The sequence below is a fragment of the Nicotiana tomentosiformis genome, chromosome 10 (genome assembly GCF_000390325.3).
Source record: "Nicotiana tomentosiformis chromosome 10, ASM39032v3, whole genome shotgun sequence".
NCBI lineage: Eukaryota > Viridiplantae > Streptophyta > Magnoliopsida > Solanales > Solanaceae > Nicotiana > Nicotiana tomentosiformis.
The window spans coordinates 2,612,501-2,633,776 of NC_090821.1; the positions used below are offsets into that span (position 1 = coordinate 2,612,501).

The 21,276-nt window shown below is 37.9% G+C and overlaps 2 protein-coding genes and 1 long non-coding RNA gene across 3 annotated transcripts in view; 2 read left to right on the forward strand and 1 right to left on the reverse strand.

The window, feature by feature from the left end:
* The window catches only part of LOC104095801 (uncharacterized), a 1,589-nt gene extending 1,053 nt beyond the window's left edge, over window positions 1-536 (forward strand). Inside the window, exon 2 of the mRNA XM_070187557.1 lies at window positions 1-536. This exon is cut by the window's left edge and continues 433 nt beyond it. Within this exon, the coding sequence (XP_070043658.1) occupies window positions 1-330 (330 nt within the window). The 3' untranslated portion in view covers window positions 331-536.
* Window positions 537-3,132: 2,596 nt separating this feature from the next.
* On the reverse strand, window positions 3,133-4,328 carry LOC104107547 (glycine-rich protein 2-like). The gene has a single exon (XM_009616383.4). The coding sequence runs from the start codon at window positions 4,179-4,181 to the stop codon at window positions 3,492-3,494; it is 690 nt and encodes a 229-aa protein (XP_009614678.1). The 5' UTR covers window positions 4,182-4,328; the 3' UTR covers window positions 3,133-3,491.
* A 782-nt stretch (window positions 4,329-5,110) lies between these two features.
* Window positions 5,111-6,395, forward strand: LOC108947061 (uncharacterized). Its single transcript, XR_001971471.3, has 3 exons — window positions 5,111-5,595; window positions 5,789-5,885; window positions 6,113-6,395. It is a non-coding gene; the product is annotated as an uncharacterized lncRNA (long non-coding RNA).
* Window positions 6,396-21,276: the final 14,881 nt, after the last annotated feature.

Sequence of the window (21,276 nt, forward strand, 5' to 3'; positions counted from 1 at the left end):
TGTTACCTAAAAGATAACTGGATAGATACTGACTTACCTGAAACGAAGTTCGAGAGTAACATGAAGCATTTGAGTGAGCAGCCACCTGTAACATCCCGGAAATTCTTTTACAGAGTGGAGAATACGGTCACACCACAGGCTGATAATCCAGTCCTGTGTGTGAAACCTGTGACAGATCGGATTCATCCGTATGCGAGGCTGTTTGTTATGGAATGTATTGCTCGAGGTTATGGTGATCGGTTGCAGATATTTTCATCAGACTTTATAGATGAAGATTTTGTGGATGCATGCATTGGTCTTACAAATGCAAGGATTGAAGGGAAGTTCTGAATCTGAACGAATGTTTATAGGTCTAAATAGTATATATGTACGTGTTTCAGAAATTTTATTTTTATGTATATAGTTTGAGTAGCAAGTAGGAGTGCACCCCTACTTGCCGAAGATGGATTATTTTCTAGTCTGTATATAGGTCTTGTGTGGTCCAACTTGTTTGAAATCGAGACTCAATTGTTATTATAATTCGTTTTCTGTGGTAAGATTGTTTTGAGGAATTGAGTATATGCAAGAACATGATATATGAGAAGAAATACACTCTTAGCTGTCATTCCCAATATAGAAATTTACGATGTTCTTTTGTCCCTCTGGTTAAAACAGTTCAGTTTCTCAAAAAAGTAGTCTCTTTTTTATAATACATCCTCCATTTTTTTTCATCAAACAGAAACTTGTTTTGTGCAACAAATATTAAGAAACTATAAGGTAAAAAGGGTCACTCCAGTGCACGAAAAATCTCGCATCCACGCAGGGTCCGGAGAATAGCCGCACCCTAAGCGGTATGAGGTAGACAACCTACCCTAATGCAATGATTGAATATTTGACACGTTGGAAGTGAATTGAACAACCAACCAAAAGCTTCCATTATGAATCCAGGAAAAAAAGAAAAAGGAACATTGAATATTAGTAGGAGATTTTACCCAATGGTTTACATTGAATACAAGCACAGCCTGATGAATATCTTAGGATTCCTCCTATAGCCTCAAACGAGCCATTTTTGTGTCTTATATGGAAACAGATTAGTATGTTGTGCTCAGGGTCTTTAAAGGAACGTTCGGGTACAGCTGCTTTATCTCTTGTATCGTTGGCTCGGGACAATGAACGATATGGGAAGTTGATCATAGAGGAAAGTGGCCGGGGTTGGACCATTATTGAAGTTGGTAAAGAAGGAACAATGGAGGGTCAAGAAAATGCCTCAAGGGCAATTGGCCTTCTTTTAACGTGATCCAGAAAGCGCCGAACACATCGTAAAAGCTGGTGTTTTGTTCAGTGTTTGAGAAAATCCTCAAAGAAGGGAGCATGAAGGTTCAAATTATGGTGGCTTGGGCTATATCAGAACTGGCTTCACATCATCCTAAATGTCAAGATCAATTTGCTCAAACTAATACTATCAGGTTATTAGTTAGTCATCTTGCCTTGCGAAACCATCCAAGAACATAGTGAGTATGCTAATGCTAGCAAACAGAAAATCTCAGTCACTCGGCTGGGAAGGCCACATCCAGCTCTAACACTGCTAGTGAAAACAGTGACGCAGAACTTAGGTGGTGAGTTTGAAGATGATGAGAAAAGAATACAGTGTAAAGTGGAGTGTGTATAAGATTAGCCTTGCTGTATAGGCAAAACACTAACCTTGTCTAATCGACAGAACATATCGTTCATTGTTGTAGTTGTGCTTTTACAGTTTACTCTCTGATTAGCATAGATTCAGAGATAACATTTCATCTGTGCAAGACTTGTAGTACTTTATCTTTCCCTTCATGTTAGTAGGGGAAGAGAGCTGTTAGAAGCTTCTTTTTTCAAGTTCCATGGTTCTTATTTGTCAGCCATCAGGATTATAAATGATCTGATTTGTCGAATGTTATTATCATATTATGCATTATGAAACAAAAATGCATATACGTTTCCTGGTTTAGGTGGGGCTCTATGAAGCCAATGTAACTGGTTTTTTCTTTTTCTTTTTTTCTTCTAAGTTGATACAGATGATTGATGAAGACAAAAGATACATACCTTATAGAACTTGACAAAAGATCCAGATGAAAAAGCAAGCTGACAGGAATAGAAAGAGTAGAATCAAGAAGAAATAACCGACTAATGGAAAGAATTTCTCCTCTTTAACTTGCTCTACGTGAAAGCAAACATTGAGGAATGTTGATTCTCTCAGACAAGGAAATGTTACTTGTTTTATTGCATTATTATTGCAATATCACTGGAGATCTTTAATTATCAAACTCGCTTATCAAAGTCCATTCCATACTAAAACAAAATAATTTGCCAGTCTAGCATACAAATCTTCAAAGCAACAGGGTGTTCGCAAATCACAACCATCATTCCACATTACACTTAATTAGACGCCCACATACATGGTCTTACGACTTTGCAAAGACCTGTCTTTAAGGTAAAGAGTTGCCCGGGCCTGGTCACCGCAACCCCGGGGTGAAGAGGCACCCCTTCTCCCAAAGTTACAGGGCTATTTTGTTGAGTTCTTTAGAGAGTTGTCTCGCACCCCTAGATACTCTCTACCTAAACCAAACTAAACCATCTAGAGAGTTGTCTTGCACCCCTAGATACTCTCTACCTAAACCAAACTAAACCATTCATATCAACTGTTGATGTAGTCAAATTTAGACTCATTCACAGAACCGGTCAATTACCAGCAGTTTCTCATAAATTTACAAAGAACCAAGGTCCCAAAGAACCAATCTCAAAATACATGCTGCCTGATGAAAAGAAACAATCACAAGCAATAAATAAAAGCTCATTTCCATCCATAACCATATATTATGAACAAAAACATAAAAGCAGCATATGTAAAATGTAAATGGAAGGGCAATAAAAGCTACAACAATAACAACCCACTGAAATCCCACTAGCGGAGTCGATTCCACTAGTGGAGTCTTGGAAGGCAGTGTGTAGAACTTATGATAGAGAGGCTGTTTCCAATGGAAACTCGGCTCAAGAGAGATGAAAAAACAATAGAAACAAGCAATATCAACAAAGAGGGCCAGAAAGATAGTAACAATTATTACTGAGCCAGAAAATAGATGGAAGGAAACAGAGGCAAAAACAGAAACAACAGCAAAATACTACAAAACCGTAAAGCTAGCAGCTGATAATTGATCAATCTTCCAAACATGTATGTATATACATGTACAGAAAATGCACATTTCCAAAAGCTTCAAGCTGAAACACTAGTCCATAACCATTACTACACTAATCCTAATAGGCAATAATCAAGCAGAGGGAACCATAACCATATCCTAATAATAGTTCAAGAAACTAAAAGGTGACCATATGCAATACGATCATTCAAAAAAACATTAAATGGTTCATCCCTTTTAACACTTCAAAATGACATTAACAAAAAAAAAGTACTAGAAAGCATAGGAAAAAGGAGTGCAAAATGTGAATATACACATTTACCCTCTCAGTTCTACAGAGCTTCAACGACCACTGCTGTTAGGGCATTCACGTGCAAAATGCCCTTCTTCCCCGCACTTGAAACAACCACCACCACCTCCTCCGCCACTACCACCATATCTCCCTCCTCCGCCACTACCACCATATCCACCGCCGCCGCTGCCATATCCGCCGCCTCCACTAACATAACCGCCGCCGCCGCCCTGAGTACATTCCCTCGCAAAATGCCCTTCTTCTCCACACTTATAACACCCGCTTCCACCACCGCCGCCGCTGCCATATCCGCCGCCTCCACCATACCTATTACCACCACCGCCGCCGTATCCACCATCACCTCCATACCGACCACCTCCGTAACCAGCATCACCTCCACCATATCTACCACCTCCACCGCCGCCATATCCACCTCCACCACCATATCGACCCCCGCCGCCGCCTCCACCGCTTCCGCCATGGCCACCACCTTGAACAGGTGCACCATCCGGTCCAGTAACATTAACAGCCTTAGTACGGCCATCATCACCAGACTCAACTTCAAACTCAACAACTTCACCTTCAGCTAAGCTACGAAAGCCTTCAGATTTGATACCAGATTGATGAACAAACAAATCTTCACCGCCGTCATCAGGAGTAATGAAACCGAAACCCTTTTGATCATTGAACCATTTCACGGATCCCTTGATCCTACGTCCCTGATCACTCTCCGACGCCATAGTAGCACAGAAACAAACCCTAGCGAAACCCTAGAGACTTTTTTTGAGAGCTTGATCTCTTGGTATTTTCACCAGTACTGTGGGCTTTTTTATGTTGCGGTGGCTGAGTTATATTCTGATTGAGAGTGCCACGTTTTTGGGGAGAGAGAGGTGGTGGGCCCATTGGACCGGATCCTTTTATCCGAATCCATTTTGTTCATTAAATTAATGTGTTTTTCATTAAATAAATAATATTCCTTTCATTTCTTTACTATTTTATACGGTTGAGTTTGTGTTTGACTTGTTAAGGCCACAGTACCAAAACTATTAGCGATGGGCGTTTGGATATTTTGAATTTTTTATTTTGAGACTATAGGATGAGCTTTTTGTTCTTCTTATAAAAATGAATATTCAAATGAAATATTCATTTTAAATTGCCTAAAAAAAAATTCAATCTCACATTCGGAACATCCAAATTAAGTTGTATACGGTCAGAATCGGGCTTGCCTGATTTTGTATGGTTAATCGAGACCGGGGTGGTAGACCGAGGTTCAATCCCAAGTTATATTGGATCGTTACATGAATAAATATTGCCTAGCTCGTGATTCAGCGATAGATCGAGATCGAGATCAGCTAAGGTCGAGATCGAGAAGGATAGAGATATAGCGAGATCGAAAGAAGCCTACTAAGTCGAATAACAGAAAGCCGAGGAATCCGTGATCGGGCGAAGATTGTGGCAGAGATCTCGGCATGTATCAAGTCAAGATCGGTTGATTAGCCAATCAGATGATTTCCTTTTGTATTTAGAATTGTACCATATGTAGAACTCCTCTACTATATAAAGAGGGTTCCAATCATTTTGTAAGGAGACATTCACGGATAACAAAGCAATATATTACGTTCCCTCTCTTAAGCGCTCTTATTCAGTTGTTCGGTTCTTACTTTTCAGTTCCTCTCTTAAGCTCTCTTAAGCAAGCTCTCTAATTGTTTATGCATGTCATAATTTTTATTCTTATTTCCAGTGGTTTCGACAGCCATGAACCTTTCTAGGTGAGCATGATGTCGCTCTCTCTTTTAGGTCGACTTTGTATCTATTTTAGCCCCTTAGCCTTTCTTCACCATTCAATTCTTCCACATAATCAAGTTTTAAGAATATGGGTACCACTGAGGTGCCTACTTATGTCAACTGAAGTTCTCCTTTGGTTCCATGAAGCTTTTCATTTGTTTCTATTATCATCTGTATCGTCAAAAGGTTATGTATTGAGTTTAATTGTTGTACTTTTGTCGGTTTCAAATCTCAATCTTTTACAGTTACATAGTTGATGTTCGTTCCAGTTCGAAACTTAGATGCTTCAAAGCTAAAGAAGTTCATTCTTTGGTTGGAAAAGCGACATACTATGAACTACAAAATGTGCTTGGATTATAACGTTGTTTGGTATCTTTCTGTTTACCTTTTTCTTATTCTAGATGTTTTACGGGAAAATGGTGTTTCATGAATATTTACTTTCCATGTGCAGATTACATGGTATAGTTTCGTATATGAATGTCACATATGATTGGTATATGATGTCACTTATGATTGTTGTATGTTGTTTCATTCATTGGTATATTTGTTTTATTTGTTACAGATAACAATTCATGGTTCTCATCTTTCTACTTCGTCGGCTGATGGCTTCAGAAGAAGCTTTACAGAACACTAATAGTCGATTGAAGCTAGAAGTGAATGTAAGGAATTGATCTTGAGATAAAAGGCTGCTTGCTTTCATTCATTGAGGAATCCCTCATTATATACAAGTTATACATTCTATAGCTTAGAGTTGTATTAGCTATACAAGACTAGGAGATAAGATACAAAGAGATATGTATCTATCCTATCACAACTATAATATCTGATAAGATAAAACTGAATTCAAACCTATATATTATCTATTACGGTATTCCTAACAGTGAAGGTCATGCACATAGCGAACAACGTTGATTCTTCCAATAGAAGGCTTCCATTCTTGCACCAGATTCATTAGCTGAAGGAACTGATACAAGGTTGGTAGGCCATTGATTAATAGCTTTCAACTCTTATAGTGATTGTAGGTATTTATATTTTCTGTCTTTAAAGTTGAGGGTGAGAGTATAGGAAAGATTAAGTGGTTGTAAGATGGCAGAAACATAAGAATAGAAAGAAGATAAAGAAGGATAAAAGCAAGAACATTTAAGTAAATACAAAGCAGATACATCAAGTGTTAAGTGTTAATCTGTAAACCTCTACTATTAGTTTTTACTGTTTCAATTCTATGTATATATAAGATTCTTATACCATGGCTTCCTTATCATTAAGCTTCTTCTCATATGATCCTGTTTTCGACCCTAGCATCAATCAAGTTAAAATGGGCATAAGATTCTTTTGTTCACTTTTCATTTTACCTCAAAATCTGGCCTTTCAGCCAGTTGAATGGAAATCCATAACATCCCCATCCCCCACCTCTGTCCTCTTCTATCTTTATATTTAATTCTTTTTCCTTTTTTAAACTGTGAAATCAGGGAAATAGAAGGGCGGAGGAGAGAATTATGAGAATTGAATTTACATTTATTTGGTAAGACACTGTCAATTGGTATCACTAGACTGCAAATCTTGATAGTTTCTATTCCTTTTTTATATTTTTAAAACCTTTTTCTTTTATTACATAATACAATCAGAGAAATATAAAGGTGAAAGACAAGATAATGAGAATTGAACTCACACTTCTGTAACAGACATTCAGGAGGTGTAACAGACATGAATATGGTTCCTCTTTCATATTCATCTTTTTATTATTTATTTATATATTTGTTTCTCTTCTTGTGTTGTTTTTATAAACGAGATTGAAGCATGTATTCTACAACTATGGCGGACATAGTGTTAAAATGGCTAGCCACATAATTCCTTCCTTCCCTTCTTTATAGGTTCCTTTCATCCACTTATGTGGGAAGTGTCTTGGCGTTTTTTTTGTGTTTGGTCAAATCTGATTGTTTATCGTATCATGACCATACATGAATTTCCAGAAACCTAATAGATACGCTGCTCTGAATATTTTGACAGAGTGTGGACCATTCTTAAAGGACAGAATTACCATCACTAGACATTGGTGTCTTAACTATGATAAAGCGACAGAGGTACAGGTAGTACTTTCCCGTCCTAAATATTTGAACTTCTATTCTATTTATCTAAACAATGACATTTTTTCCTGGAGATATGGTAAGTTCTCTTTAGGCCTTGTCGAGTTATGGTTGATTTTTGAAGGTAATTTGCATGCTTCTAGAAGCATCCTTTAACTCTTTCACAACTATACTACTTCTTTGCTAGCTGGATCATATGTTTTATCTGCTGAAATTAGATTTTTATTGGAGTGAAGAGTGCACAACAATTAAAGTTGTGGCGAGAAAGGTAAGCGACTATGAGTGTTATACTATCATTATTGATGGGGACGTGGCGGAGGAAAATGCAGATAGTAGAAAAGTCCAAAAAAAAAATATATAGTGCAAGTATTTCAATATGTCAAACATACAAGTCCTTGGTTACTCATATTTTGAGGGTGTATATACAAAATATAATGAAAGGCTATTTTGTTTGACGACAATGAAAGATGACCAGGTGCTTTTACATCTGAAATTTGAAAGGATGTAAATAACTAAATATGCATAGTCAATCCTATAAGTAGCAGTAGTTTCTTTGTCTTATAGCCGTTAATTTCAAGTATGAGCAAGGAAATTATCTGTTATATCTGTTTTAGAATTACATAGCTCATACATCTCTTTTTGGTCTGGTCTTTTCCCGGACCCCGCGCATAGCGGGAGCTTAGTGCACCGGGCTGCCATACATCTCTTTTTGGTCTTTCAGGAGTTTCTATTGTTGGGTTGGTAGTTTTGATATAATGGGGTGAATGAGGAGGGTAGAGTGAGATCATAGGATTTAGAGATGACGTGTTACAAGATTTTTAATTTCTAAGCACAAATCAGTACCAAAAATTTTAACCATCCTTTCCTGTCCAAAGGAAGAGAACCCCACATATTTTCCATTGATCAACTTTCCTTGAACGTTTGAGATACACTAACCTGAAATAGCTTTAGAAAATCGCCCTCTCTCGTGGACATATGGTCTTTCATCAAATTTTATAACTCTCTTCTCAGATCTTTTCTGCTCTACGTTGACTGTTTAGAAGATACTGATACATTACTGCTAAACTATTCCTCTATTTAATATTTAACTTACTCCCCTTTTAAAAAAAATAAAAAAATTATACTGGTACATTAATGAGAAATAATCTGGAGTAAGTTGAGTTTGTTATTTGTTAGAGGGGTTCAATCTGTTTGGAAATTATTGCTTTGGTCAGTCGGTGAAAATATAGTACTAGACAGCTCATACGGTACTTTAAAAACGAAGGAGCTTATTTTCTCCTGAGCCTTAATAAGGAAAAATTAGAAAAATGTAGGTTAATTTCAAATATATTATAGGAACATGGGAATGATGATGCACCGTAGATAGAAAAGTGGAGGATTTTAAAATAATTTAAGAGAATACAATCATTGCAAAAGAACATTCAACTCGGCATAAACCTGTGTTGAGAAACTGAAAATTGAATATAGTTGGTAAACCTCATGTTTGTAAATCTGTCGTACCAGCAGTGAAGTATAATAACCCATCGTATGATTTACGATATAATCCATTTCTCTTTCTATCAGTTTGTAATATTAGGGGTTATCGCTATTGATCATAAAAGTGTTTGACGAGTTCTCTATTAGCGAAATCTTCCTTGCGCCTTAGGAGATGGCTCTAACAACCATTGATATTCCTGCAGTAAGTATCTTAAAGTATCGTTCATTATCCAATAAAAGGAGAGTAAACGTTTTGCTTCAGAGCAGAAGATTTGCTTCATGAATCAGAGTTGGGTAACACCGTTAGTTTTTGAACACATTGTGTGAGTGAGACTAAAGGTGCTTCACTTTAGCATACTTAAGGGACTAAATATGCTCAGGACTATATTCGAGGGACCAAAATAGACCTATCCTCAAAGATAAGGGACAATATTGGCCAAAAACTCCCTAAAATCATGTTGTAACCTCATCCAATGACCAACTCTTTTACTTTTTTTCCTTTTCCAATTTAAGGAAAGCAAGTAATGTCTGAGTTGGATTTTGCTGCACAAGTTCTTCTGAGATGTACGGAGAGTTGGAGGAGGAACTAATGAAAAATTTAATATTGTCACTTTTGCAAGATTGGTTATTCCTTTAGTTGCGCAGATTTTGCTTTTTTGCTTCTATTTCACCTGTGCTCTTTTTTTCTTCTAATTGTATTTTTATTTGTTAGAGGCTTAGAGTCCAGATTTTCTTTACATTGTTGAATTATTTTCCAAGGCTTTATATATCATAGATTTACATGGAAGCAAGAGAAACCAAAGATGGAGCAATTATTCTTCAGTTTTAAGGCATTTGGTTAATAATTGGATAATATTTCGATACCAAATCCAGCTTTAATTATTCTTCTCAACTTGGATAGCTGCAGAAGTGAGTAATATGTTGCTTGTAAACTGTAATAAGAATTATTTTGTTAATGATTTGGGTTTTGACACTTTTGTTAGTGGCATTGGATTCCACTTTCAGTAGCTTTTTTTCAGTGCTTAATTTGATCTTACCAAAGCCCTTACAAGTAAGCATGAGAATTTTGATTGTTGTTATGAAACCAATAGTTATCAGTTTGAAATTCCACACAAATACTTTTTCCCTTCAGTAATATTGTACTGCTAACTAATGCATCTAACAATTTGTCAAATGCTCATTTGTGCCTATTAGAACTGAATCTTATATGAATTTGAACAGCGATGCAAGTGGAAGATCCAAACCATTTTGCAGAAACAACCTACCACTTGCTGGAAGATGCATAAGCATTTCCTGTTGACATTGCATGCCAGAAAGAACACAACAGGACTCAGAACAGGATATTACTTATGCTGCAATGGTAGCTAAATCCGAGACTTTTTTTTCCTTCAGCCAAATTATATGAGAAATAAAGAATATGAAGGAGTGTACCAATGTATGTATGTCTGCACTTGGAGGGGAGAAAGGGTGTTGCTTTCTAATTTGTTTTGCTCTAAAACTCTACAAAATTGAACTTCTGAGATCTCTATACACTGTCGGGCATATGCCCGTGCATATATATATATATATGCAAACTTGGAAATATTATCCTTTTTTCCTTTTAAGTTTACTTTTAATTTTTAAGACATTTGATGAGGTGGAGTAGATAAGATGAAATTGTGAATGAGATTAAAATTTTCGGAATCATGATCACAATGGAAAAGAGTTACTATTATCTTTAGAAAGTAATCTTGATGTTGCCATATGTTGATTCAACTTTATTACTACACTATTTATTATTACAAGAACTAATATTTTTATTTACTTAATTAATTGATTTCAGCACTACAGTGGATATACCTTTTTGTTATTGTATTTGACAATTAACATATATATGATAACTAGTAATTTTATCCGCGCTTCGCGTCTTTTACAAACATCCGAATATAAACTATGTTAAAGGTTCATTTTAGTTTTCAAACGCAAACAGATTAAATTTCAAGTTTTAATCGATTTTATTAATCACTATTAATTTTATAAATTTTCTACTTTTTCACCAGTTAAGACTTTTAGTCGCAAGAGATGTTTGATTTTTGTATAATATATACATACTATAATTTTTTATTTTTCTTAAAAGGACATGTAAAGAAAGAGAAAAAAATCAAGAAAAATTGATCTTTATGTATGAGCATAAAATGGATTACTCCTTCCAAGGACTAAAGTTACGTTGTAATGACCCACCTATTCACTTAGACCATTTTCGAGCATTTCATATTTTTTCAGAGTATCTGAAAATAATAATAACACGGAATGAAAAGGAGGAAAAAATATGAATTTGATATATCGCCCAAATCAACGGATCGGAATCAAATTTTATGAATCTGTTCTCTAATATTTTAACTTTTCTTTTCCATTTCCTTTATATTTTCCTTCTATTTCTTTCATTGGCATAAAAATGTATGTAACTAAAGAGACTCAAAGCATCACTAAACGGATTTTATAAAATAAAACTGAAAAGTAAGAACATAAAGGCAAAAAAAGACTTGGAAAAAGCCTTTATTTTTTTGCCACCCCATAATAAATTGGACTTCCTTACACGTTCAAAAGTGTTTTCAGCCGTTCCCACCTGCTCCTTTGGATATCATGATTTGAGAAAATAATCATTCAAATAGACAAAAAATACACAAAAAGGGTGGTAAAAGAGTTCCATCCATATGATTATACATTTTCAAACCTTCTGTTTTAGATAAGATATTAAAAAGATAAAAAATAAGTATTCATCTGTGCTTATTTAAAAAAGAACCAATTTAATATAGTTGACGCATTGATAATATTAATGAAAAAGTTCTTACCAACATATATTTGAACGAAGGGGATGAATTCAACGATCTATGGAGAAAGTTTTCACATGAGTCTTGAAGAAAAGCACTACTTAGAGTCACATTCACTCCTATAGCTCATCCACCTGGACAATACATAAACCTAATTCTAAATGTTATAAAGTCAAAGATACAATCACAAAAGTGTATACAGTAATTTCATTGAGGTGTTATAGAAAAAAAGATTAAATATCCAATTTCAATGCTACTTGACATAGATCAGAAGTCAAGAAAGGCTTCTAATTAAAGTTTAACATGGTTAACTCCCAAATATTCTTTTCTAAGTTTTTGATTCCTCTTCAAGACTTTTCCCTCATAAGAAATTGTATTTTTATGTCGAATTATTGAGTTTATACTACGTAAACAAAATAACTACCTCATAGATTCATGACTTCATAAAATAGTCATATAGGAACACACTAATAGCAGAATCAGATAGCTCTTCCACCTGTCGAAAGCCACAATACATATATAGTCAATTGATCTCGATATTTTCTTTCTATTGATTGAATATAAATACAAATAAAGAAGCAATAAAAATGGTTCAACTTAAAAGATTAGGGAATAAGAACATTTTCTGGGGAAAGTTTAGTTTAGTGAAAACACCATTCATATTCGATGTTGTCAGGATATATAGAAGATTGCAGATGAAAAATGTTGGAGAACCACTCCGCTAATTAATTAGGAAGACGAGTGGAGGGTGCTAACCACTAGAGCGACTCATTCTTGTCAAATTAAAAATATAATCATATTCTTGATGATTAAATTAATATTACTGTCACGACCCAAAGTTCACACCTTCGGGACTGTGATGATGCCTAACATTTCACTTGCTAAGCAAACCAACACTAGAATAATATTAGCCATTTTTAAATAATTATTAAATTAATTAATAACAAAGAAACAAATGTGGAAGTAAAGTCTGAAATGTAGTGAATAATCCATAATAATAGCGATGTCTAAATATAGACCATCCCAGAATTGATGTCACAAGTGCACGAGCTACTAGAATAATACAAATAAAGATCTGAATGAAAATAAAGTTGTCTGAAAAAAATATACGGCTATGATAAAGTGGAAGAGGACTTCAGAACTGCGAACGCCATGCAGCTATACCTCAAGTCTCCTGCGAATAACTGAATCCGAGCAAATCTACTATACATCGTTGGGACCAACTCCGATATCTGTACAAGAAGTGCAGAGTGTAGTATGAGTACAACCGACCCCATTTACCCAGTAAGTGCCGAGCCTAACCTCGACGAAGAAGTGATGAGGCTAAGGCAGGTCACTTACATTAATTTGTACGCAATAACAATAATAACAATAATAATAGAATAAAATATGTATCTCTTTTCAACAGTTGAAGCCAACTCGGCAGTCATAACTAATTATTATTTCAATCAGTTTCCGTTGCGACGTGCAACCCGATCCCACAATATATTCATATTCAATTCTGTTACGGCGTGCAACCCGATCCCAATATATATATTTTCAATCAATTCTGTTGCGGCGTGCAACCCGCTCCTCCAATATATTCATTTCAATCAATTCTGTTGCGGCGTGCAACCCGCTCCTCCAATATATTCATTTTCATTTCCGTTGCGGCGTGCAACCCGCTCCTCCAATATATTCATTTACCAATTCTTATAAAAGAAATTACTCCAATAAATACAATAATTAATATGAAATAATAAGACAACAAGCATACAATAATTATGATTTATTAGAAATAAGTGATGACAAGTAACAATTAATTATGAAAATTAACGATGTAATAGGCATTTTAATAATTAGTATGCTAAACGTCAAGTGGCAATTAAGTCACATAAATCAAATAAGTATGTAGCAATTATAGCATGGATTCAAGGCATGATATTGAGCAAAGAACACGAGAGAACAATTAATATAATAATTAATTCATGATTTTAAACGATTTATGATTTTTCAAGTAATTATGCAAACAATTAATTTGACGATGTATAGACACTCGTCACCTCGCCTATACGTCGTTCACATGCATTTTACATAACAAATAATTTAAGGGTTCTATTCCCTCAAGTCAAGGTTAACCACGACACTTACCTCGTTTTGCAAACAAATTTTAAGATTTCAATACACCTTTGCCTCGCGAATTCGTATCCGAAAGTTTCGAATCTAATCACAAACAATTCAACATACTCAACACGAATCGTAGGAACTAATTCTATATGAAATTATAAATTTTCCAGATTAAAATTCGAAATTTATTTTAAAAATTAACAGTGGGAACCACGTCTCAAATCCCGGAAAAACTCACAAAACCCGAATACCCGTTCCGATACGAGTTCAACCACACAAAAATTATCGAATTCTGATATCGGATTGCCTTTCAAATCCTCAATTAAAGTTCTGTTTGAAGATTTCTACCATTTTCAATCTAATATTTACCCATTTGAACTCAACAATATTCCCATAACCTTATTGGTACAATCATGTATAACTAATACTCTCACATGCAAGAATCACACACATAATCACCCATCTTTATCCAAACTCGAAATTAAAGAATAGGGGTTAGACCTTACCTCTTGGGTGAAGATCTTGTGATAATTCCTTGTTGGATTTCAAAGCTTGAACAAGATTTTTGATGAACAAAGTACTTGAGCTTCTTTATCTCTCTAAAATAATCTCACTTCTCTCTAAAATCATCAGATAATTCCCCAAAAATAAGCCCCAAAGCATATTTATCATAATGGGGTCGGGTTATGAAAATAGGAAAATTAATATTCCAAAACTAGGTCTATGGTCGTATAATGGACCACAGAATGGGTATGTGGGTCGCACAATGCACCGTAGAATTGGTGCCTATAAATGGGCTTCTCTGGATAGGTATGTGACCAGTTTTGCGGTCGCATAACAACTTCTGCGATCACATAATGGTTCTGTGATCGCAGATTGGTCGCAGACTCACATTCTGCCAGCCTTTGGTAATTTAGTCATAACTTCTTGTAGGAGTATTCAAACAACAAACGGTTTGAAGAGTTAGAAACTAGACTCGAATATCTTTCATTTGATACGTAGATCATCACATAAATCCTAATATATAAGTATATATGGTAGTTCAAAATTTGGTCTTTGTGCGTACTCATTTGAAACTTTAGTCTATTATGAAATTTTCCAACTTGACTTAGACTTAGGCCTCTCCTTAGACCCCACATCACTTATAATATGCCTAGTACACTTGTTATCATATCCAATTAGTATCCATAATATTAATAGTCCTCAAATGAGAAGTAGAGTCCGCCCCCAAACCATAACAGAACTTATCTCTTCTTTCACCCATTTCAATATTTCCCGAATTTTTACTAACTCCCAAAATTTCCAAAAACTTCGCCAGAGTTTCCTTTGTAACTGGGCCTATCCACCTGCCAGAGAATCCCAGAAACCAATCCTAACAACACATACATAATCCAATCAACGTAACACAACATGAAAACAATACTAACAGCGACATCAAAAGCAATATATTGCTAGAAAAGGAATGCCATTAACATCAACTATTCAGGTGATACGTAACTCATAGCAGGTAAGCTCTCAACATCTTCATAGAACACATAAATGAATGTTTAAATTAAAAATGATATTTTTTGGGTCATCACAAGCTCCACCTCTAAAACAAACGTTCGTCCTCGAACAAAATTAGAGAAGTACCTGAGTTGGTGAAAAGATGTGGATATTTACTCCGTATGCACGACTCGGACTCCCAGGTCGCTGCCTCAATCAGCTGACCTCTCCATTGTACCCGAAATGAAGGATAACTCTTAGACCTCAACTGACGGACCTGCCGAGCTAGAATAGCTATCGGCTCCTCCTCATAAGTCAAATCTTTGTCCAATTGAACTGAGCTGAAGTCTAACACATGGGATGGATCACCATGATATTTTCGGAGCATGGATACATGTAATACCGGATGAACTGCTGATAAACTTGGTGGTAGTGCAAACATGTAGGCTACTTCACCCACCCTTTCAAGAATTTCAAAGGGTCTGATATACCTAGGGCTCAACTTGCCCTTCTTTCCGAATCTCATTACACCTTTTATAGGTGAAACTCGTAGCAATACTCTTTCTCTTGTCATGAATGCAACGTCACGAACCTTACGGTCGGCATAACTCTTTTGCCTAGACTGAGCTGTGCGAAGTCGATCTTGAATAATCTTGACCTTATCCAAGGCATCCTGTACCAAATCGGTACCCAACAACCGAGTCTCTCCTGGTTCAAACCAGCCAACTGGCGAACGATATTATCTCCCGTATAATGCTTCATATAGAGCCATCTGAATGCTCAACTGGTAACTGTTATTATAGGCAAACTCTGCAAGTGGCAAGAATTGATCCCAAAAACCTCCAAAGTCTATAACACAAGCGCGAAGCATATATTTCAATATCTGAATAGTACGTTCTGATTGTCCGTCTGTCTATGGATGAAATATTGTACTCAACTCAACCCGCGTGCCTAACTCATATTGTACATCCCTCCATAAGTACGAGGTGAACTGTGTACCTCGATCAGAAATGATAGACACGGGCACACCGTGAAGGCGGACAATCTCGTGGATGTAAATCTCTACTAACCACTCTGAAGAATAGGTAACTTTTACTGGAATGAAATGTGCCGACTTGGTCAACCTTTCCATAATGACCCATACTGCGTCGAACTTTCTCTAAGTCTGTAGGATCCCAACAACAAAATCCATAGTGATATGCTCCCACTTCCACTCAGGAATTTCTAACTTCTGAAGTAAACTGCCAGGTCTCTGATTCTCATACTTAACTTGCTGACAATTCAGACACCGAGCTACATATGTAACTATATCCTTTTTCATTCTCCTCCACCAATAATATTGCCGCAAATCTTGATACATTTTGGCGGCACCCGGATGAATAGAATTTCGGGAACTGTGGGCCTCTTCAAGAATTAATTCATGAAGCCCATCCGCACTAGGAACACAAATACGACCCTGCATCCGCAGAACTCCATCATCTCCCACATCAACCTTCTTGGCACCACCGTACCGCACTGTGTCCTTAAGGACCAGAAAATGAGGATTATCATACTGTTGCCCTCTGATACGTTCATATAAAGAAGACCAAGTGAATGTGTATGCTAGAACCCGATTGGATTTTGAAACATCTAATGTCACTAACTGATTGGGCAAAGTTTGAACATCAACAACTAACGGCCTCTCACTAACCGGAATATGTGCAAGGCTGCCCATACTCATAGTCTTTCTACTCAAAGCATCGGCCATCACATTGGCCTTTTCGGGGTGATACAAAATGGTGATATCATAGTCTTTCAACAGCTCCAACCATCTTCTCTGCCTCAAATTGAGATCTTTTTGTTTGAACACATATTGTAGGCTACGATGATCAGTAAATACCTCACACAAGACACAGTAAAGGTAATACCTCCAAATTTTCTGCGCATGAACAATGGCTGCCAATTCTAGTCATGAACAGGATAATTCTTCTCGTGAACTTTCAATTGTCGCGACGCGTATGCAATTACCCTACCATCTTGCATTAATACTGCACCAAGCCCAATGTGAGATGCATCACAATATACCGTATAAGATCCTGAATTTGTGGGCAGTACCAACACTGGCGTCGTAGTCAAAGAAGTCTTGAGCTTCTGAAAACTCAACTCACACTCGCCTTACCATCTGAATGGGACACCTTTCTGGGTCAGTCTGGTCAATGGGATTGCTATAGATGAAAACCCTTCCACGAACTGGCGATAATAACCCGCCAAACCCAAAACAATCCGTATCTATGTAACTGAAGTAGGCCTTGGCTAGTTCTGAACTGCCTCAATCATCTTAGGATCCACCTTTATGCCTTCTGCCGATACAACATGACCCCAAAAGGCAACTGAGTTTAACCAAAACTTGTATTTTGAAAATTTGGCATATAACTAATTATTCTTCAAAGTTTGAAGCACAATCCGAAGATGTTGCTCATGCTCCTCCCGGCTGCTGGAGTAAATCAAGATGTCATCAAAGAATACAACCACAAATGAATCCAGATAGGGCTTGAACACCCGATTCATCAAATCCATAAATGTTGTTGGGGCGTTGGTAAGCCTGAATGACATCACTAAGAATTCATAATGCCCATACCGGGTCCGAAAAGCTGTCTTCGGGACATCAGATGCCCTAATATTTAACTGATGATAGCCAGACCTCAAGTCAATCTTCGAAAACACCTTAGCACCCTGAAGTTGATCAAATAGATCATCGATTCTTGGTAATGGATACTTTTTCTTGATAGTAGCCTTGTTCAACTGCCGATAATCTATACACATCAGCATTGAATCATCTTTCTTCTTTACAAATAACACTGGTGCACCCCAAGGCGAGACACTAGGTCTAATGAATCCCTGATCAAGCAAGTCTTGTAATTACTCCTTCAATTCTTTCAACTCCGGTGGGGCTATACGGTATGGTGGAATAGAAATGGGCTGAGTACCCGGAGCCAAATCGATACAAAAGTCAATATCTCTGTCAGTTGGCATCCCAGTAAAATCTGCAGGAACTACTTCTGGAAATTCACGAACAACTGGGACTGAATCCACAGAAGGAACATCCGCTCTGGGATCACGGATATAAGCCAAATAGGCTAGACATCCCTTCTCGACCATACTACGAGCCTTCATATAGGAAATAACCCCACTGGTAGAATGACCATGAGTTCCTTTTCACTTTAATCGAGGTAACCTCGGCATGGCTAAGGTGGTTTTGGCATGATAATCCAATATAACATGATAAGGTGACAGCCAATCCATACCCAGTATGACGTCAAAATCAACCATGTTGAGAAATAAAAGATCCACACTAGTCTCAAGACTCTTAATAGTAACCACACACGAACGATAGACATAATCTACAGCGATAGAATCCCCTACCGGTGTGGACACGTGCAGAGAAGCACTTAACGAATCAAGAGGCACAATCAAATATGAAGCAAAGTAGGAGGACACATAGGAATAAGTAGATCCTGGATCAAATAAAACTGAAGCATCTCTATGGTAAACTAGAACAATACCTGTGATCACGGCATCGGATGACTCGGCCTCAGGCCTAGCTGGAAAAGTATAATATCGGGGCTGGGTCCCACCACTCGGAGCTACATCTCTGGGATGGCCTCTAACTGGTTGTCCTCCACCTCTAACAGCCTGACCTCCACCTCTAGTTGTATGACCCCTACCCCTAGCTGGCCGGGCGGGCGGTGGAGAAACCGGTGCAGGTATGACGGCACGAGATTCCTACTGAGATCTATTACTCGACAACCTAGGGCAATACCTCATGATATGACCAATGTTCCCACACTTATTACACCCATCCTACTGTCGCGGCTGCTGAAGTTGAAGATGACCCGGAAGGGTCGGATAACCACCGTAGTGACTTTGAAGTGGTTGTGCACTGATAGGAGCTAAATGTGCAATAAATGTTGGCTGCCCGGGGTAAGGAACATAAGGGCCATGACTCCCTGATGCACCATGAGAAGTCTGAAGTGCTGAATAAAATGGCCTGGGAGGATGTCCCCTACCAAAAGTACCCCTCCCACAAGATGAGGAGCCTCTGACATTATCGGAATGATGGGGCCTTTTATTTGACAATGGCCCTCTATCCTGTGAAAGAACCATCTCGATTCGCCTGGCAACATTAGCATCTGTCAGAAAAGAAATCTCACACCCGGTCTCCTTGGCCATCTGTAGCTTGATAGGTTGAACGAGTCCATCAATGAACCTCCCCTCTCTCTCTCTCTCGGTAGGAAGCAGAAGAAGAGTATAATGGGCTAGATCCACAAAACGGGTCTCATACTAAATGAGTGACATGCTGCCCTACTGAAGACGCTCAAACTGCTTGCGGTAATACTCTCTCAGTATGATAGGAAGGAACTTCTCCAGAAATAGCTGCGAGAACTGCTCCCAGGTAAGTGCAGGCGAACCAACTAGTCTGGTAAATACATAATCTCTCCACCACCTCTTGGCGGAACCCGTCATCTGAAATACAGCAAAATTGACCCCATTGGTCTCAACTATACCCATATTTTGCAATACTTCATAGCAGCGGTCAAGAAAATCTTACGGGTCCTCAGAAGGTGTACCACTGAAATGGATTGGGAATAACTTGGTAAACTTGTCCAATCTCAACAATGCCTCAGAAGATAAAGCAGGATTATCACCGGTGTGTGCTGCAATAATTGGTTGAACTACCCCAACTGGATGGGCTAATACTGAGGAGTTGTCTGCCCCGGAGCGGGAGTAGTAGGAGTTTGTGCTCCTCCCCCAGCCTGTGAGACGGCTGGTGTCACTGGAAATGTACCATTCTGGGCCACACCCTCCCTTAGGCTCACCAAACGGACTAGAGCGTCCTGAAGCACTGGAGTAGCTATGAATCCTTCCGAAACTTGAACTGGTCCAACCGGTACAGTCTGAACTGGAAGCTCCTCCTGAAGATCCACCTGAGGTTCTACAACAGGTGTTGTTGCTCGAGCTCTAGACTGAGCTCTACCTCTGCCTCTGCCTCGGCCTCTAGCATGACCTCGGCCTCGACCTCTACCCCTGGTCATAGTTGTCACTGGGGGGCTCTAGCCCTTGTCCGTCAGTAGATGTATTACGCGTTCTTTCCATCTACGAGAGAATAAGAATAATGGTTTAATCATCGATGACAGAATAAAATCGCACGATAGAATAAGAAAGAAGTGATATTTTTCCTAAACTTCATAGCCTCTGAGAGATAAGTACAGACGTCTCTGTACCGATACTTCAAACTCTACTAAGCTTGCTTGTGACTCGTGAGACCTATGTAACCTAGTGCCCCACCAATAATATTGCCCCAAATCTTGATACATTTTTGGAGGCACCCGGATGAATAGAATACCAGGAACTGTGGGCCTCTTCAAGAATTAATTCACGAAGTCCATCCATATTAGGAACACAAATACGACCATGCATCCGCAGAACTCCATCATCCCCCACATCAACCTGCTTGGCACCACCATACCGCATCGTGTCCTTAAGGACAAGAAAATGAGGATCATCATATTGTCACCCTCTGATACGCTCATATAAAGAAGACCAAGCTACTGTGCATGCTAGAACCAGAATGAATTCTGAAACATGTAACCTCACGAACTGATTGGAAAAAGTCTGAACATCTGTAGCTAACGGCCTCTAACCAACCGAAATATGCGCAAGGCTTCCCATACTCACAGCCTTTCTACTCAAAGCATCGGCCACCACATTGGCCTTTCAGAAGTGATACAAAATGGTGATATCATAGTCTTTCAACAGCTCCAACCATCTTCTCTACCTCAAATTGAGATCTTTTTGTTTGAACAGATATTGTAGGCTACGATGATCAGTAAATACCTCACATGAGACACCGTAAAGGTAATGCCCCCATATTTTCTGCGCATGAACAATGGCTGCCAATTATAAGTCATGAACAAGATAATTCTTCTCGTGAACTTTCAATTATCGTGATGCGTATGCAATCACCCTGCCATCTAGCATTAATACTGCACCAAGCCCAATGTGAGATGCATCACAATATAACGTATAAGATTCTGAATCTGCGGCGTGCA